The sequence below is a fragment of the Numida meleagris genome, chromosome 1, assembly GCF_002078875.1.
Source record: "Numida meleagris isolate 19003 breed g44 Domestic line chromosome 1, NumMel1.0, whole genome shotgun sequence".
NCBI lineage: Eukaryota > Metazoa > Chordata > Aves > Galliformes > Numididae > Numida > Numida meleagris.
The window spans coordinates 111,956,907-111,984,464 of NC_034409.1; the positions used below are offsets into that span (position 1 = coordinate 111,956,907).

General features: G+C 39.7%; 1 protein-coding gene across 1 annotated transcript; it reads left to right on the forward strand.

Moving 5' to 3' along the window:
• On the forward strand, positions 235 to 26,952 carry TMEM47 (transmembrane protein 47). Its single transcript, XM_021408039.1, has 3 exons — positions 235 to 763; positions 14,908 to 15,048; positions 23,149 to 26,952. The coding sequence occupies exons 1-3, from the start codon at positions 538 to 540 to the stop codon at positions 23,325 to 23,327; spliced, it is 546 nt and encodes a 181-aa protein (XP_021263714.1). The 5' UTR covers positions 235 to 537; the 3' UTR covers positions 23,328 to 26,952.

Here is a 27,558-nt window from a genome sequence, read left to right on the forward strand (position 1 = left end):
TTTTTTTTTTCTTTATGCTGATAATTTGTGATTTAATGGTTATTTAAGACGAGGAACTAAGGCTAGGCACTGCTAACCCCACAACGGAGGTGAAGCTGGATTTCCCCCGGCTCCTCCGTTCTCGCCTCACTTCACGCGTTCCTCCCGCCCAGACCCGGTTGCGAGCGGCGGAAAGTTCTCCAAACTTCAGCCTCACGGCCTCACTCGGAGCGGGCCGGGCAGCGTGCCACCCTCCCGCCAGAGGGCGGGCAGGGGGCGGAGCTCGGCGGGAGGGCCTGGCCGGGTCGGGTCGAGTCGGGCCGGGCAGCGTGGAGCTGGGGCCGCCTAGGGGGAGCTGCTGCACCTGATACACCGGGGCGGGAGCTCAGCGAGGAGGGAGTGGCGCTGACTGCCGCCTGCGAAAGGCGCTCTCCGCCGTTAGTCAGCGCTCCTCCCGCTTCTCCTGCCGGTAGCCGGGGCTGTGGCTCCTGTTCCCCTCGGGGCCGGTGGCAGCGCGTCCTCCCGCTCCTCCTCCTCCTCCCTCCTTCCCCCGGCCCCATGGCTTCGTCCGGCAGCGGCATGGAGGAGGTGCGCGTCTCGGTGCTGACCCCGCTGAAGCTGGTGGGACTGGTGTGCATCTTCCTGGCGCTGTGCCTGGACCTGGGCGCCGTGCTGAGCCCCGCCTGGGTGACGGCGGACCATCAGTACTACTTGTCCCTCTGGGAGTCCTGCCGCAAGCCCGGCAACTTGGAGAGCTGGCTCTGCGAGTCCACTCTGCACAGCGGTGAGTGTGAGAGAGACACACGGGTGTCCCCGGCCGCCTCCCGGTGCTCCGGCCCCACCCCGGCCGTGGGGACCTCGCCCGTGCCCGGGTGCCCCGCGGCAGCCCCCGGCGCTCCGTCCTCGGCCGCCGTCTTTTGTCCCCCCTCTCCGGGCAACCTTCCCGACCCTCGGGTCCGTGCTTGGCCCTCCGTCCTCCTTTCCGATCCCGACGCTGCGCCGGCCGCCCTCACCACCCGGCTCCAGCCCGTTTCTCTGTCCTGCGAGTGAAGGTGAGGGCGGTGGAAATGGGCTTTGGACGTAACATGCGCTGGTGAGGGCTCCGAGGGTCCGTGCTCTGCTGTTCCTCCTCCCTGTGTGATGGTCTGGGGTTCAGCGGAGGTGTAAGGTTAGCTCTGTGAGTGACAGAGGTGACTGATTCCGTATTGTGCACTCGGCTGTTTGCACAAAAGGTCCCGACTTCGGGCCAGTTCGGGTTATTTTTCTGTGTGGCCGTTGTTCTGAGAAGCTCCGGGGGAGCAGGGGTCCTTACCATTCTCTCCCCATCCCCCATAGTCACTGCTCTAGGCTAGCCAGGGCTTCCCAAAACCGAAAAATCACTGTTATTTTGTCCCGAGTGAGGACATCTGGATTCTAGCTCTCTCTCCATCCCTCTTGATGTGCTTAAGTCTTTTTCTAGCGTGTATTGTTTGATATTGTTCCCATCATCTTCCATACTCCTTTTTCTGCTCACCACATTCCCTATTTTGACTTCTTGATGTTTGGCTTTTTATGCGTCTGGTCACATATGTATATATTATTGCCATTTCACTGTTGCTTGGGGTACTTCGAAAAAGAAACCACACAAAAAGAAAACAGTGTGTGATATAAACAAGCTGCCTGTTGAATATTTTTCAGTGAATTCTTCTGTAGTTTGATAATCGTTTCCATTTTCATGCTTTTTTTAAATTTACTTTATGCTGATGGCAACTTCTGGAGTCTTGATAGAAGCACCCACAAAGGCAGCCTGCCTTTCCCCACCCTGTCCTCCTTGCACACACACTTGCATCTCTAAATCATCCCTTTGCATCACTGAGCTCTGAGACTTCTGGTACGTTGTGAAGGGACAAGATGCTCGCTTTGGGAAGGAGCTGCGGGCTGCCTTTTCCGTGACTTCTCTGAAATCCTGTTTTAGGTTCTGGGAAATTGCAGTTCTCTACCAGGATAGGAATAGTACAGGTTCCTTCACTCCTGTTCTTAATTTTTCTGCCATTGTGTAGAGTAATGTTTGAGGTTTTGAATGTTGATTGGGGTTTTGTTTTATATCGCGTAATGCCAAAACGAATTGTAAAGAAACGTCAGTTTCAATCAGTTACCCGGGCTTCTTCACAAACTTCGGAGAGCTTTCTTTTCTTCTCCAGCGTAAATGGAAATTTATGTAGGAATGTCGGCTTCTAAGTGTCTCCTTAGCAACGTGAATCCTTTACCCCTTCTTTCTGTCTCCTGAAATAGTATCCCCTTGATTGCAGAAGGACTTTTCAGATGGAATGAATGAGAACCTGCTTCCACTCTGACCCCCCAGCGCATACACCCTTTGTCAGCCCCCCCCATTCCATCCCCCACCGCTCGTGCGTACACACAGACACAAAGTGGGACATGAAGAAAAGCAGGGCAGCTTATGGCACAGCGTATACAGCAGCTGATCTCTCCGGTTGCTTTGTTAGTTGCCTGTGTGCTTAGGGAAAGGTGGAAGATGAATCGGTGCAGACAGATGGAAATAAAATGTAGTTTTGTAGGACACTGTGTGGTGAAAATTTGCCCTCTCCTGGTACTTTCTTCTTCCCTGTGCAAAAATTTCTGCCTTATTGATTTGTGCTTATTTTGCCTAGATACTTTCCAGTGTAGTGGAGCCAGCTTTCACAAGCTGCTGGGGAAGAAGTGAGGGATTGTTTTATTTGAGGTGCTTGGAATAAGCCCTTCATTTTCTGCACGTTTGGCACACAGTTCTGCACTCTGAGGAGTCCTGAAATATGAGAACCATGCTGTATGCCTTCGCTTTCTGCTGGTGTGTTATAATTCCCATTAGAGTCAGTGGAAAGGCTCCCAGTAAGTTCACCGAGTTGGTTTGGGCTCATGTTCGAGACCATTTTGTATGCTCGCTTAATATTTTAAGTGCACTTTCCTCCTACATCAAAAATATAGCGAGTGGTATATTTTGGAGAGAGTGGAGAGCTCCCACAGGGAAAGCTCTTTTAGTTTGATACCAATGCAAGCAGCTTTGTAGCTAGCTAGCTGTGAAAAGCAGTAGCGTACACAGGCAAAAGGCATCTTCCCCCATGGTTCTAAGAGATTTACTTCATCATCCCTTGAAGGAGAGCACCTCAAGTGGCACCATCAAGGGCAGGCTCATGGTAGAAGCTGTTAAAGCACATTCAAGGTTTAATTAAAAACCTTTGTAATTAGATGTAGGACCCCTGACTGCTATCAAAAGGGCAGCTTGGTAGCACTGAGCAGAAGGGAAGGCGCAATGTGATTACACTGGCTGTTAGAGCTAGCAGGAAATGATAATTCTCAGTTTTCCTTGAGCTGTGCTGGTACTTGGATTATGTTCTTGCATTCACTCATTCACTGTTTTCAGACCTTTTTCTGTAGCTTACAAGCAATCCTTTGCTCTCACACTGCTTATAAAGTTGTGTAGGTGCTGTACAGGGTTGCTGGTTCAAGTATGTGAAAGAGTGAGTCAGATTAATTTTTAAAATCTTAAGACTATAAAAGAGCTCATCCTCATTTGCTTTCTTCTTTTCAAGTCTGCATGAAATACCAAATACCTTTTTTTTTTTTTTTTTCCCCTTTCTTGAAATGGCAATAACTGAGAAGCTGTTCATGCATATGCCTTTCTTCGTTACGAAATTCTAAAATTCTCACTATTAGCAGTTGCAGGAGCTGAAAATTTGACAGAGTTGCTGGTGTGGAGAGCTTCGTGATAAAATCTTGAGATCCACTGTTGCTGCTTTGCAGTTTCACCAGCTGTCTGGGCATAAAATTATTTTCTCTGATTAAAGCTTAAATTGGCTCGTGCACAAGTTGTCTTTAATCCTGCTGTGTTTTTAAACCCACGTGCTGAACAGGAAAGCTTCCAGTGCTGTCTGTTGTGTCATTGAACAAAATTTGCTTTAGACCTAATTTGAAGTGTATTAAGTCTGATTAGCAATGGTTCATTTACAGATTTATCAGGAGCTATGAGTTATGTATGAAAGTTTGTGTCTATATTGGCATCTGTTTAAAATTAAATGTACCTTTGCTTAACTGCATGGTGAATCTGTGCCTGTACAGGTAGTTGCATTATACTTGCATAAATTCAAATCCATTATTATGAATTCTGCAATTCACTGTACCCGTTATGGTTTTCTAAATCAAAGATTTGTGAGCATGATGTGGATTCCATAGAATCTGATCTGTCAGGTAAATATTTTGTATTTTGGCTTAAATACATAGATATGTATAAAAAAGAATGGCTCCTTATGAAGCGTTTTAGTTTATTGTGGAAATAGCACATATAAAATGTATTTGACTGAATGCCAGTAGCCAGTATGAAACCCTCCTGATTTTGGGGGGACATATGACTTTGTTACTTAAGAATCTGTGGTTTTGTTTATGTAGCACTTAATTTTCTTTAAGAGTATTACATTATTTAAAAACTATCCATGGCTGTTTGAAAATTAAAACACTCAAGGAAGTGTAGCAGGGTCTCTGTGCATATTCAAGCACACAAGTACACAAACTATACATGTAAGCTTATCTTACGGCATAGTGCTGTAAAACAAGTCAAGCTTTGTGCTTATAATTCTGTTCTAATTTGTTCTTAAACATAAGTAAAAATCAGAGGCTGCTCCTTTGGTACCACTTGAAGAGGTTTAACCTTAATTATACCTTAGATACAGATATCTGAATTAACATGGCTCAGTGGTCTTAGGTGAAATCTGCTTGTTTTGAATCTAAGCAGTTGTTCCAAGGGGAAGTTGCTAGCATAAAAGCAGCTTCCTCGTTAGAAGATGTGGATCATTGCTCAGAGTTGATGTTGACACGTATTTGTAATAATCTTAGCAAGTCTGATAGTTCGCTATAAAATAACATAAGAAGAACAGATGTAATTTTACTAAGTCTGAAGAATGTAGCTCATACAATGTAAGGAGGAATTAATAAAACATTCATTTTAGTTTTGAAAACTGTGATCAGTCATTTTCCATATTACTCTCTTATTAATCATCCCTGACACTGCATCTGATCGTAGATATAAAATCAAAAGCCATAATACCTCCAACTCTTCACCTAAGACCCTGAGCAAGCTGATCTAGCTTTGAAGTTGAGTCTGGTGTGGAGGTTGGCTCTTCTTTCCCCAGGGAGATGGATTAGACGGCTTCCAGAGGTCCTTTCCAACATAATTCATTCTGTGATGACTGATAACTGTTTATGCCTTGTGTTCATCTGACTTCTTAAATGTGTTCAAAATGCTTTGAGTTTGTTAGTTACCTCTCCATTGGCCCAAATAGAACACATGAAGGTATACTCCCTCTTCTGTAAATGGACTGCTTATTTTAGACTACCCAAGACTTGGATAATCTCAAACTACCCAAGGCCATGCTCTGTGAGAGTAACAGATATCAGACTTTTGTCAGTAGTCTAGACCTTTCAATATGATGACATCTTCCACTTCAGCCACCCTGCTCCAGCCAGTGAAGAAACGTGGTTATAGCACCTTCATATTCACTGCATGAAGTTTGTGCAAGTTTATCTGATCTAATAGAGAGCACCACACACCCTATGACTTCTTAGAAGAAATAAAGGAAGAATTCTAATCTTAGTGGGTTATTGTCACTGATGTTGTTCATTGCAATTTCAAAATTAGTAATGAATTCTGTAGCTGTAAATTGTCTTTGGTAAGAAATCTTGCACCAGTAAGTTAAGAGAAGTTTCTTATGTTAGGGAGATTACAAGTGGTGTAAATATTTGAGGAGACTTTATATTTAGAATCAAGTGTAGAGCAACCTTGCCTCTGTTACTGATTTGTGGCCAGAGATGACAACATGAGATTCAAGGTAACAAGCTGCAAAGGGTAAAGTCTATCCAGCTGTATTGGTTTATGTGTTTTGTCTTGTTCTAGTTCTACAAAACAGAGACCATCATTTTGATGGAAAGTACTCTGAACTGTTTTAAATGCTAATTGTTTTGTGTTTTGTTTTGTTTTGTTTTTTTCATAAGGAACCCTGGAATGAGTTTTGAAAATTGCAACAGATTGCTAGTTGGTTTGAGGAACATTGGTAACTGTGGGAAATAGTTATGCTTCTGTTACAACTTGAAGTGTAATTCTTCCTTCCTCAGATTAGTAAAATGTAGTAGCGTGTATGGATGAGGTCAGAAAAGGTGATCTTTACTTGAAAAGCTTGTATAACACGTCTCCCACACATCTCTCCTAATGACACCATTCTAAGACTTCAAGGGTTTTGTGTTGTTCTTGGAGTTGAGGGTGGGTGGGTGGGTGTGTGTGTTTTGTGTTTCTTTTTTCTGTCCTTGAATGAATGAATATCCAATAATTCAAATGGCAGAGTAGCAAGCTAATTTCAGAGGAGTGCCTTGTATCCAAGGGAAGAAATACCCGAGTACAATTTGTGTTGTTCTGTGAATGAATTATAGATTATTATGATTTTCTGTCATGCTGCACTGGTCTTGAATTCTTCTGTTGGCAAAAGTGATGCGCAGTGTATGTGGTCTTTAAATAATTTAAATAATAAAGATCTATATGATGGCAGCACTTGACTCTATTTAAAGACATGTTTCGTTTAAAGAGTTTTACTCGGTGATTTTAGAATTGCAGGCAGGCTATGACTCAGAAAGTGAGGAGCTATCCTAAGACCTCCCAAAGTGTGTATTTTGTATAAATAAGCAATGTAATCCTTAATCTTTAGGAGAGATGTCTGTCAGTAAGCAGAGAAGCAAGCACCTGCTATGTTTTAAGTTGCTCATACATCTGTAACCCCCCAGGCATTAGGCCATCTTGTCTTGAAAACCTGTCTCCTTTCCACAACAGCAGCAGCAGAGATGGTTACCATATTTTTATTGCTTTTGTTGTTCAGTTTGGTCTCTTGTAGGGCCTAAGGACAAAGCTTGCTGTGGTGTCGAAGTTTGCAGAGTTTGAGTCCAGTAGTCTCAGGGCCTCACACAGTCTGCGTAGCACAGTAGCTGAACAGAAACAGCAGATGAATGCAATGCATATCTCAAGCAAGTCTACTGTAGAGACCATCCTGAGAAACTGAGTCTATATCTGCTTTGTGTGCCGCTGACTTCTCTGGGAACCCAGATGTCCCCTGCCTGCTCAGCAGCATCCTGAGGTAGACAGCTCAGAGCTCTGCTGGGCGTTAGAAGGTGGATGGAGAGGTGCCTGGTTTGCCACCGTCATTCCCCAACAGATCTACGTGGGCAGTGGCGTTCGGTTTAAAATGCTTCTTGTAGCATGTCATTTATCTGCACAGTGGATGCTTGATCAGGCCCCTGGTCTACTAAGTGCTTCTCAGGCTGAGGAAGCTAGATACTGGAGTACCTGCCTATAGGGAAGGTTGTTCCATCAGGCTGCTCCCTAACCTGGAACGAAGCGAGGCTCTCCCTCTGATCAGCTACCTTGCTCTGGTGGAGAGTAGAATGAGAAACAGCACTGTATCCCTCTCACTCAGGCACTAGGTGATTGCTGAGGACATTTCCCTCAAAGCTGGGAGAATCTGAGCTCCCTCGTGGTAAGGTCAGGACAGACCAGCTAGTGTAAGACTGACTCTGAAGCAAGGCACAAGTTCACCTTCCCTCACATCTATTTGCTCACGCATCTTGTAGATCTTCTTTATATTTTTCCTGCTTGGTTCTAGAAGATGGAAGAAGACAGTGGTTTTGGTCAAACCTAGAGGTTAAAAAATTATTCTGGGAGATGGGAGCAGAAGTTCAGGTCTGGAGATGAGGGAAAGACGTGCTGTTTCTGAGAATTCCTCTAGCCCCTAGGATGTGGTTGATGTCCTGGAGTCTCCTGGAGACTTTCAAGGCGAGGCTGGATAAGGCCCTGGGCAACCTGATCTAGCTGTAATGTCCCTGTTCAGTGCAGGGGAGTTGGACTAGATGGCCTTCAGAGTTCCCTTCCAACTCTAAGAATTCTATGATTCTATACTGCAATTAAGGAGAACTTGCCATTTTTTCATTAACATCCCATGTCTCAGTAAGACAGGTATCCCTGATTCTGCTCCAGTTAGCTGTTTCTGGACACATTTATTTATTTTTTTTTTCTTTGGCTGGATCTAAATGGCTTTCCACCCAGCATCAGAGGCATTAAACCATCCTGCAAGCTTCTTGTACAGTAAACTGAAAGTGACTGATGCCTTATCTGGAACCTCTTAATTATCCTTAGGAGGCACTTAAAGATTTTGACATCCAGCTTAAAATGCTCTCATTTCTGTTTGGATGTTGCCAAAATTCTGATGAATTAGAAGTATGTGAAAAACTCACTGTTAAACCCACCTGAGTTGTGCAAGACTCATGGTATCCAATGAATTTCATGGAGTTTGACCCTCTATGGAGGGCTTTGTGTGCAGATGAAGACGAAGTTCTAAGATAATAGTACAGTACATCAATCTATTGGAGGGAAAACAAACAGAAAACTGTTCTGGCTCTTTCCCAGACAGATTCTTTTAATGTATGAGACCTCTCATAGTTATATGATATGTTCAAATTCATGCTAATATCACAAGTAGAGGAATTTCTTGATGATGTGTCTGAGTTTTGTCTTAAGAAATGGCTGCACTCGGCCACAGCTGGCTGGTTGCCACAGCTCTACATAGTAGTACCTGCATGAACAATTTTCATACTTGAGAAAATGCAAAAGATAGAATGCCTCTATGCAGCAACTAATAGTAATAAGTATACTATGCAAAATGACAAAGAGTAAAAAAATATCAAGTTGTTATTTTGTACAAGGCTCCACTGTGGAAAGTTGTGTCCAAAGCAACTTAAAGGTAATTTGGTATGGGTCCTGCCAGAAAGTGTTTCCCTTTGTTGTGTGCAGAAGTGTAGACTACAGAGACTCAATGGACTGTACTTGTATTTGCTGTGCAAGAGTGGAGGAATAGAGACCAAATAGCTGAAGAACATTGGGCTTTCTGGTTTAGCTATTTTGCCCTTCATCCTTATGGCAGCCAAACGTGTTCTTTCTTGTGCTTTTTTTGTTTCTTTGAACATAAGGTAAGAGCAGAATTCATCTGACCATCTCCTTTTTAAAAACAAACAAAAAACATTTTTTTAAATCTCAGGTGAGCTTCCAAAGAGTTGGCTTCTTTGTAGATGCAATAATTTTGTGTAAGATCTTATAGTTTACTGCAATGTTTTTTTTTTAACTTCACTATTTTGACTGAATTTGATGGATTTTGATCTTCTATAGAAGTCAACATTTCAGCCTTAAAATACATCTGTTAATGCTGAAAAAAGAGCTTTATCATGCAACAAATGTACTTTTAGAAACTAGATTCTCCCTTGATTTTTATATAACATCTCACTTTTAAAACTTTTCTTAGCTGTTTGATAGCTAAGTTGATGATTGTTGATAACCTTAAAAATAATTTTGTATGTGAAGAAATTAGGAATATCTGTCACAATCTTGTTTGTCTTAGCTGATATGATATTCAGTGGATTATATTTAATTCCTGATGCATGAGTACCTCAGCTTCTGATGCTTTACTTGACCCATCCTTTGAACTTAAGTGCTGTAGTACAATTTATGGGAATGTGTATTGACTGAGAGCAGGCTAAGTGGAAGCTTTGCAATGAGTCAGAAAACAGACTTGAGAGTGTTTTAGGGTTTTTTGTTAGTTTTTTTCTCGCAAAAGTTTTGTTTAGTGTTAGAAGAAGGTCTTTCATTACTTTCAGCTAGTAACAAATATGTGTACTTTCTTTCTTCAGTCTCTATGAGGAGAGGACTGTGGAGAACTACTGTTGAAAGAACAGAGTATTTGATTGCTTTTTAAGAGATGCATTCCCTTTACTTGCATTTCCTGAAAGAACCATATGTACAAAATACTTGTCATGTTCCAACAGTATGTTTTTACTTCTACAGCTGCTTACCATGGAATACCATATACAGGGAATATTTAACTTTTTGAGAACTTGCCAAAAATGTGATAATTGTGACTATGCTAGCCATTTGCCCTGCTCTTTCTCGTGTTAACAAATGATCTATTTAAAATAAACAACACTGTAGAACTTAGTTTTTTCATCCTTTTGTGACTTTTTCTGATTTTAATGTGGTACTGAAGTACTATTTTGCCCAAGAAGTTGAGCAGGTAGAGCTGCTTCTAATTAAAAGTGAATATGCATTCAAAGCTTTAGGTCATTTCATTTAGAGGGACAAAGAGGAGAAGTCCCATCTTTCCATGTGCAAATTAATGTGGTTTCCATGTTATTAAGAAACAGGCAGAATTTCCAAAGAGCAATGCAGCCAATCTGTCTTTATGAAAGGGCACTTAGTTATGTGTGAACAATTAACTGAAACATAATCATATATAATATATTTTTTACTCAAGGTGGTAGTTTTTATTAGTTTTATACCATACATATTTTGATGTATGAAGTACCTGAGTTCAGATTTACATACATATGCAAATACAGAGATCCACATCCCTAAACTACCAGACAGACTGTTATAACAATTATGCAGATGTTACCATCACCATCAGAACTGAGGTATGTATTTCCTATGGCATTGTGGTATTCACATTGTAATGCTTCATGGGCAGTGCAAAACTGGATTTTCAGGCAGTTGATATATATAAACTGTAAGGTGATATATATCAGGGCGATTCTGCTCTTGTGAGACTCCACATGAAGTATTGCACCCAGTTCTGGAGCCTCCAACACAAGAAAGACATGGATTTGTTGGAGCAGGTCCAGAGGAGGGCCACAAAGATGTTCAGAGGGCTGGAACACGTCCCCTGCAAGGACAGGCTGAGAGTGTTGGGGCTCTTCAGCCTGGAAAAGGCTCTGAGGAGATGTTATAGCAGCCTTCCAGTACATGAAGGGAGCCTGTAGGAAAGCTGGGGAGGGACTTTTTACAAGGGTATGTAGTGACAGGATGAGGGGAAATGGTTTTAAACTGGAGGAGAGTAGATTTAGGCTAGATATTAGGAAGAAATTATTTACTGTGAAGATGGTAAGGCACTGGAGCAGATTATCCAGTGAGGTTGTGGATACCCCCTCCCTGGAAGCATTCAAGGCCAGGCTGGATGGAGCTTTGAGCAGCCTGGTCTAGTGGAGGTGCCCCTTCCAACCCAAACCATTCTATAATTCTATAAATTAAATGAGGCTTTCCTTAATAAATCTGTCTTGAGTTACTTAACAGATATTTAAAAAAAAAAAAAAAATTCTGGTTATTCAGTTTACTTAAATCATGGGAATTGAAAGAATTCAATTTAGGCCTTCTATTATAATTCTTCTAATAGGCCTTATATCTGCAGATATAAAACAACAAAACAATTTTGTTGTGTCCACATCTTTTAATGTCTAAACATTTTTAAACGTTTGTGGCAGTGAAACTTTACTGGTTACCAGCATTTTTCTTAGATAGTTGTTGTACAGTGAAAATATTTTTGTGTGTTCTTGAAGTGTGACAATACCGTGTGTTTTGAATCCAGAAAACTGATAATGATCACCTCTAAAGTCCCATTTTGCTCATTTTCATGCACTTTTTATCTCTGCATGAACTGATCTGCTGAGTCTTCAGAAGTGAGTACAGTAACTTGTTTGCAGAGTTTTCCCTTGCACAGAAATGGTGCAAGCCTATTTTGGATACCTCTGAAGTAGGCTGATGATGGTTGTGTTATGTGTACCGGTAGTATTATGTAAATGAGAAGTTTGCTGTTCCCATTTTGATGTTGTGTGTTATAAATCACACCTGGGCAGTCTGAGGAAACTACTGGCTTTTACTGTAGAAAATTGTGATTGCTGCATGTGTTCATATTGTTATAGCTATCTTATCTGAGAGGATGTTCTTCCTTCAGAGGTAGTGATTCAGTTATCTGTGTATGTTTCTTTTCTCTTGCATTTAAAAAAAAAAAAAAAGCTGTTAAGTAGAAAGCCTTTGCAGAAAGAAGATGTTATTTACTTAATCCAACATTAGCTTTATTTTGTCACCAGCTCTGATGGCTTTCAGAATTGAAAGTTAAGTTGTTTCTAAGACAACAAGGAAATTTAAGTGTACGTTTTCATGGTAGGCAATACAGGAAAACTCAGTCCAGTATTATTTATACAGCAATGTCTGACTGTTATCTGACTGAATGACTTCCGTGACGTTCTTTAAACAGAATCTCTCTGTTGCAGCTCTACATAAAAGCTGGCAGTATTGTATGCTCCTGCGAATGGAAGTTGGAACTACAGAGAAAAAAAAAAAAAAAAGAGAAACCAATTCCAGACATTTTGGCCCAGAACACAATGTTAAATACCTAATCCTCAGTAGTGTGGAACATAAAGAACCTCATATTGGTCCTCCTGCCAACATCAATGATGAGGTTCTCTTACTCTAAAATCTAATTTTGTTTGATTAAGTCAGTTCTTTTTTAGTTGAATGTGTAGGTGTTTTCCGACACTGATTTGTACTTTTACCTCCCACATCAGTACTATAGTAAGGTAGTTTGTTTTTTAACCTTTCCAAAATCCATTGATAGGTCTGTTCTGGGAACTAAACTATATTTTAACCTCTTGCTTCCATAATCTTTGCCTTAGTTATTTTCACTTAATTGGTGGTCTTGCTTTGGGAAGCAGTAGCGTACTCATAGATTTTTCCCATTTATTTGCTACTCAAATCTTGCACACCTTTTATTTGCGTTACACTTGGCATCTGGTCAATGCGAGGATAACATTTAACATTTTATTATTTGTTGTGGCTTTCAAAAATGTTCGGTTTTTAGTTTTCCCATCTGGCACTTTGATTTATCACTTTTCTATGGCTTTTAACTTTGGGACAAGATGAATTTGTCTAGTCTTTATATCTGTGCGGTTCTTAAGGATTTCTTTCATGGTGTTCCAAAATGGTCTGCTCTGTTTATTTATTTCTGTGTTTTCTATCCATAACACACTCTGATATTGGAAGAATACTGTCTAAATCATTGCTGTACTAACTGCTTAGTGTTTTTGAAGTATCATGTCGATGTTAAAAACTACTTCACATGGCATTCCAATCCATAACTAAAATAATATTTCCATCCACTAACGGTAAAGCAGCAGGACACGTTTTTAAACTAAAAGAAGGGAGATGTAGGTTAGATGTTAGGTAGAATTTCTCTACCTAGAGGGCAGTGAGGCCTTGGCACAGGCTGCCCAGAGAAGCTGTGGTGCCCCATCCCTGGAGGCACTCAAGGCCAGGTTGGATGGGGCCCTGGGCAGCCTGAGCTGGTGGGTTGGAGCTAGATGGGCTTTAAGATCCTTCCCAGGCCAAGCCATTCTATGATGCTATGATACACAGCAAACCAGTGTTTTAGACTGCATGCTGAAAGTAGGAGAATGAAGGCTTGTATCCAGCCTTGGTTTTGGCCCGATAACAAAACAAGGAGTAAAAGTACTTGGAAGGCTGAATACTTAGTAATTATAGAATTAATAAACAACATGTCTAGATTTCTTTAAAAAAAAAAAAAGGAAATAAATGTGTGTACTTAAACACACATTTAAAATAACTTTCACTTTTAGAAATGCTTTTCTATCTCTTTCATTCGGTTTCTTCTTTTTGTCTCTTTTATCCTTTTTCATATAGCGTGCAATGGCTTTTTGTGATTATAGCTGCAAATCTTCCATTTCCAGAGCCCACAGCTGCACTGTAGGTATCTTCAGCAGATTAGGTCCCTGTTGGAACCAGATGTACTCTTTGTTGATTGGTTTTTTTTTTGCGTGTTTAAAAATAAAAACCAAGTTTTGCTCTTCTCAAAAAGAGAATGTGGATTTTTATTGTTACTGTTCTTAGTAAACTTAAAATCTCTTCATTTGTTCTGAAAACAGTTAATCTTGTTACATAGTTCAAAGAAAATAACGTCTTTAGCCATTTCATTCTGAACACTGTACGCATGCTAGTACATTGAAAGTAATGAGATGCATTGGATACATAGCTCCTTTTCTCATAAACTGATCATAGATCTTCCTTAAAATGAAAAATGGTAGTGATAAATAGTAAATAGTAATTGGATTCCTTTTCTTGAAGCCCATGATTGCAGGAAAGCAGGGTCTTAAGAGAGCTGCAAAGAGAGGCGCACAAAGCGTGTGCTTTTCTGAGACCTTGCAGAAGCTTTTAAGATAGATGTTCTGTAGATCCATGGTGGCCATCTGCTTACAAATTGATTTTGTTTTTATACTATCTGAGACTTCAAAGACGTTGTTTACAACTGCATCCATAATGCATGAAAATAGCTAGCAAATACATAGAGTCAGATCAAGAAGTTGCTTTTGGAGGAACAAAAGTAAAACTGACGCTTGAGGATATCTGACATTTCAGAATGGATTTCAGATTTGACTCAGTGCATCTAAGGAACATTGCTTCCTTTATAAGGGCTTAACATCCATTTTTATTAGTACTGAAAATGATTTATTTTCCCTTCCTTTTAGCATCCCCTTTCTTTAGTTTTGTTATTCCTGTTACTCAGCCTTGCTGCCTCTATGGTGGCATGTGTCCATGATCAGCCTCTGCATTTCCTTTCCTATGCCCCCCTAATCAGCTCAAGCATAGATTTGACTTTCACTCTATTCTCTGAGAAAGTTACAGCACTTAGCTTGGGTCAGCTAACACATGCTAACCGATCCTTGCCCAGCCTCAATTTCTCATTCTAAATTGGACAAAATCAAGCTACCAAATTATTCAGTCTTCCTCAAGCTAAAATCCCAGTGAGGCCAACTAAGCCTTGAAAATGTGTGGGAGGTTGCGGCACTTTGCTCTTGAATCGCATCTGTTGTATAAAGGTGTTTTGCTAATTAGGAAATCCAAAGTGCAGCTGTGTATTTACCCAAGCTTTGGTGCAGGCTCTGTGTTCTTCATATTCTGATGTTTATCCCAAGCCTGTGGGCTTGTTTTACTGCAACTGATTTATAATTTTCTTTCTCTTTTCCACACAGACTGGCAGATAGCTACTCTTGCTCTGCTGTTGGGTGGTGCTGCCATCATTCTCATAGCTTTCCTGGTTGGCCTGATTTCTATCTGTGTGGGATCTCGGAGACGATTCTACAGACCAGTTGCAGTCATGCTCTTTGCTGCAGGTAAGCAGTTTACCAGCACTATAATGAAAATTTCATGAGGGCAGTTTACTTTTGTAAAAGATGATGTTTCTGGTTGTGCATACTGATTCAGAGGCACTTGGTTTACTTCTTTAAGTCCTGTGAGGTTTTTGAGGTACCAATTCTGCAAGGTATTAATCAGTTTTGCAATTGCACTATTATGTGGTTCAAAAACTTTGATTGGCATTATACTTTGTGTCTGGTGAAGTACATGCAGCGGTGGAAACTACAGAATATAAAACCCATTTCAGTACCATTTTTAGTCTATGACTTTGTGCAGCTTGGTGGCCCCAGTCTTATTCTTCATGCAAAGCCTTTTCTGGTATTTTAACATTCTTCCGTTTACAATTTTAAAGTGGAAAAATGAATGCTCAAATGTGAACTCTTGAAGCCCTAAATGTGAAAATAAATATGTTGCAAGGTGTTTATATATGCCCTTTTACTGCTGGAGGAATTGATTTCATTGTGTCAGTTTGGTTCCTTAGTTGTTAATTTAACAAACTGTCACGCCGTGGTCCCTGTTTGGCTAAAGGAATGTCAGGATGGAACAGTTTATGTAGACTGTTGCAAAATCTTCAGGGAGACTAATACATCTGAATTGCCTGTGACACTGTTCCAGTGAGGTATAATTACAATATCAAATCATCTCCTTTCGTAGCTTCTGGTGTTCTAGGGCTCAGGCAGCACGGATGTTTCTATTTCTCCTGAGATTCACCAGGAAAGGTGTGTCTCCATCCTGTCACTCACATCTGCACTGGAGCTAGCAGCTTAAGCCCCTTTTGATAGTCCATAATGAAGGGATTGACAAAACCTAGTCTTCAGGACATATTCGAAAAAGCCACTTACAAGGATATGAAAAAATAAAAACTCGGCATGTGAAGGGCATTCAGAAATGAAAGGAAGCTCTAGGGAAGGCTCCTGCTGCCCCCTGCTGTTTTTGTTACTTTGATGGAACTGCAGCGTTTTAAGATGTTCTTTTATTTGCTCAAGGAATATAAGTAGGTTGTATTTTATTCACTTTGAGAAAAGAGTGTAAGCTAGGATCAGATTCTCTGAACAGAAATTGTATTTCTTGTTCTGCTTGTTGCGTTGCTGAGCTGGTTGAATAAATAAAGGCACTGGTGCCATTACTTAATCTCAAAATTAATGTTAATTTTTTATAAAGCATTTTGGGCATTTAACTTTCAAGGAAATGGGATTCTTGAATTAATGCAGGTGTTTCTTATTTGTTTTTTGATTTATCATATCATTGTGTAGTAATTTAGTAATTGTTCAGGTAAACACCGATAATCTTGCCATATTGCTCAGTTAGTGTGTAGTTGGTACTGGGGGTGGGGAAAAAAAGCAAAGAAAAAAATCCTACTCTTTGGCTTATAGCTTAATTTTATCTCCTGTGCATAAAATTATTTCTAGTCTATTAAAATAGTTATGGAAGAGGTGGTGATTTAGGATGATAGAATATCCCAAGTTAGGAGGGACCCACAAGGACCACCAAGTCCAACTCCTAGCTCCACAAAGGACCACGCAAAATCCAAACCCTATATCTTAGAGTGTTATCCAGATGGTCCTTGAGCTCCGACGCTTGAGGCCGTGACCACTGCCCTGGGGAGCCTGTTCCAGGGCCCGACATCCTGGTAAAGAACCTTTTCCTAATCTCCAACCTGACCCTCCCCTGCTACAGCTCCTATCTCTGGTTACCAGAGAGATCAGGTTTAGTGCTTGCTTGCATTAGAAAAGAAAATGTATAATGCTGTAGCTCACAAGTTGTGTTCACCTCTTTCTTTACCTGTTTGTGTATGTACGCATGTGCATGCATTTTAAATTGCACTGGCCTGAAGTCTGTAAAAAGAAGAGAGATGATGAGGTTAAGACAGCCTGTCTCATTATTCTTCATTGTCTAGCAAATCTAAGGAGAATTATTTGGGGATTTGATGCTGACATTGTTGCTGTTCATTTTCTACAGATTTTATCTTTGTTTTCAGCTACTTTTAGAGATGAATATGGACTGGCATATCTTGAAAGAATCAGGAGAAGAATCCACTGCTGAAGTGGGGAAAGTCAAGGTTGCAGCACAGTAGTTATGCCTTATGCAACTGTCTGTAGGTTCAAACCTTTACGCGTGGTTTTTACAGAACATCTGTGAAGCTGGAAAACTCTGTTCTGTGAACTTACTGACAACACAAAATATTTTGTATGGTTGATTAGGAACACAGCTCTCTGCATGTTTCTGCTGGTGCCTGGTAGGAGGACACTGTCTGGAGGTATTAGTGGCATTTGTGGGAAAGAACAGAAGTGGCCTCCAGTCACTTCAGAATCCAAGCAGTTTGCTCTAGACATTTTTCTTCTAGTTTTAATGTTTCTTTTTTAAATTTTGTGTTTATCTTTGTGTCAGGTTTTAGTTAGTGACTTTGTAGGTGAGGAAGGTGAACGAATTACCAGGGCTGGAAGAGGTGATAAAGCCAAGATACTGAGAATAAGTCAGCAAATAACCAACAGAAGTGTGTTCAAAATATGCACTATCAGCTCTCTGTAACTGGGAGAGGAACAGGAATACCTCAAGTAATGGAAACATGTGGAGCACGCAGAGAGGCAGAGTTGCTGGATACTTTTGCGTGGAGCTACCTTGGATCAAGTGGGGTTTGTAGACATCTCACTGTTAGCAGTTATTATCTCATGGTGGCTTGTTAACTCATTGACTCATGTCAGTGTGGTGTGTGAAGAACAAAAATCAGTCTTAATTGAGCTTGGTAGGCTCTGTGCCCTCATATAGCTCTTCTCTGTGTTTTTTTGTTTGGTAGAGACCATTAGATTACATACTTGCTGGGGTATCCAAGTGCTCCTGTTTCAAACTGTCCCTGAGAACTGCATTCTCAAAGTACCACGTCTGATCTCTTAAGCTTCTCTATGTAGGGAGTCTCATGGTTACCAAATGAATGCTAACAAGTCAAAGTTTAGAAATAGAAAGAAAACGTATGATTGTTGAGAGTCCATAAAAGCAACTAAAAAAGGAAATTTAAAAGGTGTTTGCTTTCATGGGCTATGTTTTAACTGTGTTTTCTGAGAAGCTGCAGAGTTTGGGTTCTCTCTGTCTTAAGAATTTCCTTTCTTTTCAGCCCATTATGACCCAACTTTGACTGACTGTGAGGTAATGAAATTTCATACGTGTGACTTGTGTCAAAACAATTTCATTACCTTTTATGATTAGGTCTTAGAAGAACAACCTTTGAGGTCAGTAAGCTTTTAACACATTTCACAGGAAGTTCTTATGTGTAAGCTGGGGAAATGGTGGCTAGGTAAAAGTACGGGTGAGGGAGTAAAAGAATGACAAGCGGATAATATTTGGAGAATACTTAAAGAACATGTCTTTACATTCTGACAGGGAATGAGAGCACAATTCCGCTTGATTAACTCTTGAGTTCTGTGCTGTTATTTATATTTATAATACTGTGAAACACAGAGTAAAAGTATAACTTACCAAGCTTACAGTTACAATGAAGCTACAAAAACTGCAGATATGTTGGAGGGCAGAATTTGATTGTGAGAAGTGGCAGAGTGCTCTGAACAGCTAAGGTGAAGGAAGTAGTGAAAGTTGTTACAAGAAGGCAGAGAGAATGACAGCATCAAAGAAATTAGTTGGCAGGATACTGTAGGTCATCTGGCCTAATCTCATTGTTGAGGCAGAGTAATCACTAACATTTGATCTGTTAACTTTGCTTTATCTTGTCTGGTCTTGAAGAACTCTAAGGATAAGGCTGTGTAACTCCTTCAAGTACATTGTCCTACTGTTGCACTGGTGTCCATGTGATTTTTTTTTTCCTGATATCCATCCTGAATGTCTGAAACTGAGTTTTGTGTCCTTTGCCAGTATCTTGGGTTTCCTGGCACTACAAAAAGATTTGTTCCTGCATCTTTGCAGCTGCATTTCAAGTTAGATGAAGGCTGCTGTGAAATTGCTCCTTCGCCTCCTCTTTGTGTATCTAAATAAACCTAGCATCGTCATCTCCCTCTTCAGAATGACTTGCTGTAGGCTTCAATCATTTTTGCTGCTTTCTGTGCCCTTGCCCTTGGCTGGTGAATCTGTGCTGACTATAGATTGCTTCCTTGTTCTGCCAGTGCTTGGAGGTACACTCCATAATGTTTCCAAGGATTGGGGTTGAGGCCGACCAGCCATTAATTCTGTGGATTTTTTTACTTCTAATCATTTTGAAACACAGGCACAACTTTTACCTTTATTCTAGGCATTGGGAATATCTCCCAATTGCTGTTGAATTTTTCATAGATGAGAGAAGCTTCACAATTGCATTGATCATCTCTTTCATCACACTTGTGTCAGTCCCATCCATCCCTGTAGACATAGAGAGGAAACTGCTGAGTGCCCTAATCCTTCCCAAAACTTCCAAGACCCTTGGAGATCTTGGAGAAACAGTCATGTTTTTACCATCTGTCATTAGACTGGCTTTTCTTCCCATCATTGGACTAATATGTTCTGAACTTCATTTTGCAATTAATGCACCTATGGAAATCCTTCTTAACTTTTTTTGCCATTTCCCAGCTTTATGTTGGGCTCCAGCTGGGCTTCAGCCTTCCTGGTTTTGTATCTATGCATCAAAACAGTGCTTTTATATTTCCCACTCATTGTCAATCTTTGTTTCCTGCTCTTGTATGCTCCTTTCTTGCATGTTCATTGAAAAACCCCCTGCTTGGTCAGCTGGGCCTCCTGCTGAAATTCCTCATCTTCCTGTGTAGTAGGGTGGCCTGTTCTAAGCTAGCACTATTTTAAAAATGAGCATGAATCACCTCTCCCTTTCTCTTCACGCTCCTTCCCAATTAATTGCACAAGATTGTATTAAGTACTAACACTTCCTATACAATAGTTTTATGTCTGTTAATCCTTGAAAATGCAACACCCGTTGGTTATTGATAAAGTATATGTGAATGAGCAGAAGGAATGGTTGAGAGTAGTAGAGGAATAACCAAGTTACTTACCAGGAGCATGATTTTCATAAATAGAGACTAATTGAAAAGCCACATTATAAGCAAAGCTGTTAAACATTTTAACAAAGAAGAAAAAGATGACCAAAATTATACTTTCCTAGTTTAAAATGGTTTGTTGTTATTTTTTTGGTATGTTTAATATGATGAGTGTGTATACTTCATGTAAATAGAATAGAACTATTATTCTTGTTCCTGTGCAATTCTCTTGCAAATATCTACTCTAGCCATAAAAGTGGGTCTAAAATTGAAATGAATAGTCTGGTCAAAAAGATCAGTCATTTCAAGCTAGAGTTCTAAAGTGGATTTTTTTTTTCTTTAAAGATTTATTTTACAGCCTTTTTTCTATAGGAAAGAGCCAGTGTTTCTGAAGAACTGTGATACCTATACTTTCCATAAACAGGTCAGCATAGCATGAAGTCCACTTAAATTCACTGGAAGTAGATCAGTAGTTGCAAGTGTTGACTTTAACATGTTTTGGATCATACAGGCCATCTTTCATAACTTCACTAGCTTGTTTCTAGCCAACAGTGGTCTTTTTCCAGTTCATAGAGGGCAACAGCAATGGGATGCTAAATTAGAGCAAAGTGAAAGCAAAGTTATGCAGTGTGGTTGTTTCTGCCTACCTGTTGATACCAACACTTCCTTTGAATTTTTCAGAGTGTAGCTGAACTAATAGTAGCAAAAGCAGGAAACCTCCCCAAAAATGTCAAAATGATCTCTCATAACTGTTGCTCCTTAAGTCACATGTTCTTCTTCCAGTGGAGCTACTTTTTTCCTTTGTTTTGACAAGCCCGGTCCATAGAACAAAATTCCATATGTTTCCCCCATTAGATTGAGGGAAAGCGGAGAGCTTCCTTGGTTGAAACTTGATACAGAGAGGCACATGCACGCTGAGGGCAATTTCTGTATTGACCCAGCAGAGATGAGTTCAAGAAGGCACTAATGAACTTACTTACACCCATTCATCTGAGGAAATCCTCTTTGACTTTGAGTGGTCTTAAAGATGTGTCTGAAAGTGAACGAATGTTCAGGTGTTTCTGGGTGTAATGATGCTCTCATTATACAGAATTAGAATGTATAATCTTTTCATAAGAGTGGGAGCTTTCCCTAGTATATGCTGTCAAAAGTTCTCCAGTGTTGTACAATATTTTGTGAGCTGGCAGGCAAAAATTATATTAAAATGAAATAACACAAAGTAACACTTCAATAACTTCAGGATTAAAAAAAAAATCCTGTGGATTTTGGTACCCACATCAGAAAATCCACTATCCAAACATTGTTCAGTTTGTCAGTCCCAAGTAAGAGTCCAAAGACTAGTCTGTAAGCTAACTGGATGCTGGGCAGGGATGAATTTCCAGTGGTTGTTTTGCACAGTGTTATCAGAGTGTATGTAATGAGTACTAAAAGTCCTCTCCCCCTTGCAGCCCCCATCCTGAGAATAGGAGAGAATTAGTCTCCAGGTGCATAACGGATGGTGACAGTTTGACAGCACTAAATAGGGCATGTGGGAATTAAAAGGAAAATGGTTGGTTTCAGCTGTGCAAAATGCTCAACCAACAGAAGAATATGATTAGCATTATTTTTCTGCAATTTCTCAGTGTAATTTCAAAAGGGCTTCTGTAGGCCCAAGTGGTCTTATTCTTTGTTGTCCGCTGGCTTTGTAAAAATTCTATACGGTGTTTGTGCTTAAAATACTTTGTAAACTCAAAAAATGACCTAGTTGATGTTAAAGTAGTCATTATGGCATTATATTACATACTATTGAACTTTCATCAGAATATGTCTCAGGCCTGCAAATACTTAAGCATGTGCTCTGCTTTGTGGATGTGCTCACCATGAGCGCATCTGAGGGATGGCAGTTTTCAGTGCAAGATTTCCCCTACAGTCTTTAAAATTTGATTGTGTTAAATGCTGGGAGGGAGCTGTATCTTGTATTTGAAGGTTAAAAAAAGTATTTTTATATGTTCCCGTGATGGTTAGTCATTTGTAGATGGCTGAACTAGAAGCTTATAGAATCACTAAATCATGTATCTTGCTCTCGCACTTCAAACTGAGTATAATTTTCAGCTGCTTACTCTGGAGACTGCTGTCCCAATTATGCTGCCAGCAGTATGCCTGACTTTAAAAGAGAATGGACACCAATGAAACTGAATTCTTTATATGAAAATTGGGGTTCTTCATCTGCATTTTCCTTTTCAGGTTACTTTGTGCGATTTTGATGTAACATAATAGCCAAGTGTGCTGAATTTCTCTGCAGACATGTGGATCAGGCTGCATGAGTTCTGGCACTCTCAGAGACAGTGCTGTAGAAAGTAATGGTTTTTGAGCTTTTTCATGCCTTGGATTTGATCTGTTTTATTAACTTTGTTCAGCGTGAAGCATCTCTGACCCACCCTCTAAATTCATAATACAAGGAATTGTTTTTCCAGTGGGAAGTTTAGTGATTGATCAAACTTTATGGATTCCTTGGTATTCTGTGCAATAATATCATTAATTCTGATTACACTACACAGTAATGCATATGAAATAGGTAATTTGGTGAGCCTCCACTGAACATAAATATGGATCACCTACTGCAATTAATTACTGTTAGGCTAAGTAAATGATTTGATTCTGAGCTTTATTTCTTAATATTCATTTATTCTTGCTTCTCATTGTTTTGACTTAGTTTTAATAGGCATGGAACAAATGATCTTAGGTTTGTTGCTACAGAAGGAATAATGACTCCAGACCAAAATACAATGAGGAGAGACAGAAAAGAATTGGAAAAAGATTGCTTTCACTATTTATTTCCTAGACACCTGATAGATTGTTTTTAATACTGTAACAATAACATTTTTCATCATCAAAGGAATATGCAAAAACTGCTCTGTTCTGTGGATGAAATAAAGGTTGTATATATGATGTATATAAATATAATGTATAAGCACGTGTGTGTGTGTGCATATATATGTACTACTCAGAAAGGGCAGTACTTACTAGACAAAATTGCACCAAGAGCATTTTGAAATGCAAATTTCAGTTTTGTGGTGGTTTTATGGAAATGTGTTAAGGCCTCTTCTGACATCTGGTTTGTTTCTTTTTCAGTTGTTCTTCAGGTGTGCAGCTTAGTCCTCTACCCAATCAAGTTCATCGAAACAGTCAGCTTGAAAATATACCATGAGTTCAACTGGGGCTATGGCCTGGCTTGGGGTGCAACTATATTTTCATTTGGGGGTGCCATTCTTTACTGTCTGAACCCTAAGAACTATGAAGACTATTACTAGAATCATTTAATGAAAAGAAAAATACCAGAAGGATTACCCCCATCTTTTCTAACTCACTGTTTTTTTAGAACACTTGTGGAGCACCAGTCTGCTCTGTTGATAAAATAGCCTTTGCCTTTTGGGTGTGAACACTGTAACCAGCTTTTACCACCGTTTAGAAGAACTGCAAACACTAGGATTGCTGATCTTACGTAGGCAGATGCTGCAAGCTGCTGATACATAAGCTTTGTTTTTCCTGACAACAAGCAAAGGATCTACATGACAGCGATCATTGTGAGAAATTTAGTTGGAATGCGAATGTAAGGCCAGCATCTGCTATTGCCTTCAGGGGAGCAGCTGGTGTAGGCTCCATTTAGAAGTTTCCCTGTATCATAGAGGATTCAAATGTCTGATAAGCAGGCAATGGCATCTTGTACAATAGGCTGTGTTGGCCTCTTGTTACTTGCTCAAAAAAGCTCTTAAGGAATTAGTTGCGAGTGACTGTGTCAAGGGCAGCAAATGTAACTGGTTAATGGCTTGTCTAATATCTGCATTCAGCAGTCTTCTGGGAGAAGTGAAAAAACTACACACAGAGAGGATTTCATGAATCGACATCACCATGCCAGCTGTAGCAGATTGTTGAAGGAAGTCCAAACCCAGAGATATGTGCTTCTGACTGTGTGGTTGGAAGTTGTCTCAACTCTGAGTAATTTGTTGGGAGGGTGGAGATAAAGGGGAGAACAAAAAGACCTTATGTGTCCCTAAAGCATCCGAAATGCATGAATGAATTGCAGTTTTCCTAAGTACTCGTTTAACTTCTGAACAGCATTATGAAAAAATGCATACGGAACAAGTTTGATTATATTTTTGGAAGGTATTAGTATAAGTGAATATATATAATACATATATAAATGCAGAGGAAGAAAGAGAATTATCTTTAAATTGTAATAGGAGCTGTGGTGCAGTGGTTAAAATACTAACTTTGTATGCATTCTTGGGGGTCTTAGACTAGTACCCACAGTCATGATTGGTGTTACAAAATAAACACAAAATGATTTGTCTTCTGTATATGCCCTTGTACAGACTCTGTGTTATGGGAAATGCATAAAAGTTCACCTCAATTTAAGGTAGAAGTGGATGAAATAACTACTTTCTATTCCATTTGTAATTCAGTTCTTATTAAAAATTGTAAAAAAAAATAATAAAAAAAAGGCTGTTATAAAGAGGAAAAACTGCCATTAAAAAAAAAAAATCTAGTTAAGTTGCAAGTGTTTCTGATAATCAAGAATATAGCCAAGATCCAATCATGTCCATATTAAAATATTAGCTCTGCAGGAGCTAATCTCATGTTTTTAAAGGCTGGGTTTGTAGGGGACTGGCTGATGATTATGTGTATCTAATTACTCCTTGATTGGTATGCTTCCCACTTAAACATCCAGAGACTGTACCCACCAAATGGAACCCAAGTTAAAATAGAGAGAACTTCTATATGAATTTAATCCGCATCACTTTTATTTTTGTTTACAATTTTGCTTCTTTTAGTATTTTCAATTAATTATGAACATATTTTTATACAATTCTAATCTTTAGAAATAACTATTTTTTAATGGAGAAATTTAAAGTATATTCTATGTGGGCCTCTGCAAAAGCATGTATGCTGCTGTTGCTTGTCCACCTCTGCACAAAGGGTTCTGCTGGTTCCAGGGAAAAGTCTGCCTAATGAATGCCTCAGTGTTAAGAACGCATTTGCAGTGTTAATGTTTGTGCCGCAGTTCCCAGAGAGCAGAGGCTCTGCCAGGACCGTGCTACCCCAGGACTGCCTCTCGGAAGCTGTTCTCAAAGTGCTGCTGCCATGTAGAGGTGGTTTTTAAAATGCAGTGCCTCTCAGAAGTTAAGTCTTTACTATCATAGCAGAATATTCCGTATCAGCATTCCTTCCTGGACCAGCGGTGATTAATTAGATTAGACAGGGCAAAACGATAGCTGCACTTAGGAGAGACTGTATGGCAATGCTGAAGGAGAAAAAAGGATGTGAGGGAAAAATATGTCCACTTAATTTGCAGGCACCAGAGAGCATTCTAAACTCTGCTCTTCCTGAGACTGACTTAAGGCAGATATTCCGTATACAGTAAACTATATCTTTCCGAACAGCTGTGTAGTTCTGCTGTTACTTAGCAACACAGAGAATATTGTAGATTGGCATGGGGTTAGGTTGACGTAGAGAAGCCCACTGTGAGGAGATCACTGTACCTTTCTAGGAGAACGGTGTTTTGGTGCCAGCATTGCACGGTACTATGCCTGGGCTGGCAGGAAGTTATTGTGCTGAACCTGTGTCACATCTTCTAATTTATCAGATATTTTTTCTTTATGTAGAATTTGAGTGAAATCAAATGTCAGCCTTAAGGCACACACAGCTTAATTGCCAGCACTCCTAAAGTCACACAAGCTTTTAAAATGACTGATGTTCTGGCAAAAAAAAAAAAATTACAAACATGGATGCCTAAAAGCAAAGTTCTTCATTCATGTGTGAGTTGGTGAAGCAATTTTTCACTTTCAGCACCTGGTTTTCCTCCAGAGCATAATGTAATCTGTTAGGACGCACCTCTCAAACTCTTCAGGTCTGTTAGCATTTGGGCATCTAGTGTTCGGATTTAGGCACCTACCTGTATCAGCTTGGAAACCTCTCTTTAGCTTATGTTGCTCTTTAGTTTCTTATTATTATTATTATTTTTTTTTTTTGTAAATGCTGCTTTTCAGGACTGAATGAAAAGTGACTACAATGTTACCCTATTTTTTTTTCTAGCCACAGGAAAAAAAAAATACCCCACATGTCTTTGAGTGTATGTCCAACAAATTATTCCTTTAGAATGTTATGCTTATGTTATGCCATCATTATTTCAGTTGTTTGGCTTTATCTCACTGGCAGGATGTTTATTTTTTTCCACACAAATCCATTGTTTATCATCCAAATATATATGAATGAAGATATATAAATATATATATATTGCAAGCAGGGCTAGTTATTTGTATTTTTTAGGCTTAAAGTATACCGTCCGGTGCTGACAAGTACCTAGCACCTCTTCTGGACTTCTTGCACAACTTCGGTTAGCTTTTGTAAATTTTAAAAACAAATATAGAGAGACCTATGTGTTTGAAATATAAATGATATATATGGATTAGCATGTACCTGTATATTATTAAACATGCAATGAACTGACTGGTAAGTGAAGTCTAATCTTATGGCTAGCAATGTAATTTATTCAGACTGTATTTTTGTACAGAGCAGTGCACACTAACCTATTGCCTCTGTGTCCTCTATAATGCCTAAAACTGTGCCTAGAAATTTAATTTGTCTTTAAGGGGGGAAAAAAAGGACAACTAAATGCTTCATGTTGTTGATGGTGTTGATTTTTTTTCTGATGTTGTTCTTTATTTATTTTTGAGAAGTGTATGGTATGTTTATTAAATGAATCCATCAAAATATGGTTCATTTTAAACGGTTATTGTTAGCAGGGAAAGACACGTTTATTTTTGTTATCAAAACTTTGAAGTTTGCAGTTTTAATATCATTTCTGCATTTCACACTTTTTGTAGCTTATATGAAGTTCTATGTGAAAAAGTAACTGAAATAAAAAAAAAAATGTTACACTAATCAAATGTGCCTGTTTTGTTCTAAGTGGAATACTTGTGCAGCTGAGACTCACCTGGTTTTTCTGTTGGGCTCATAATCTAATGGATCTTCTCAAACTCCACAGGGAGAGAGGTGTTGGATCTTGCGCCTCTACCTCCCCGGGCTGTAGAATAGCACAGGGTAGGCATCTGGGTGTCACAGAGCCCAGTAATGCCTTTATAAATGCAATTAATGTAACATCAGAAAAACCAAATTGTTTTAAATGTGGTAAATAATAAGACAATGTGTTGAAGTTAGAATCTGTACTCAGCACCTTGTTCCAGTGGGGAAACTTATTCATCATATACAAGTTTCTTTTTCACATTTCCAGTAATGGTGATATTTTTTTTCAGTTTTGCTTCTGAAAGTTGGGCTACTTTTCACGCTGAAAAAACAGATGCTGGCTTTGAACCATTGCAAAGATGGAAAAAGTGTGTTTTATATACTGAAGATATGGCACTGTGATATTTCTGCTGTTCAGAAAAATCCTTGTGTCACTGGATATCTGTCATGTAAGTGGGCAGCAAAGGGAAGAAGGAGCAGTCAGCAGAAAGCAATAGGAAAACTGGAGACAAAAGTCTG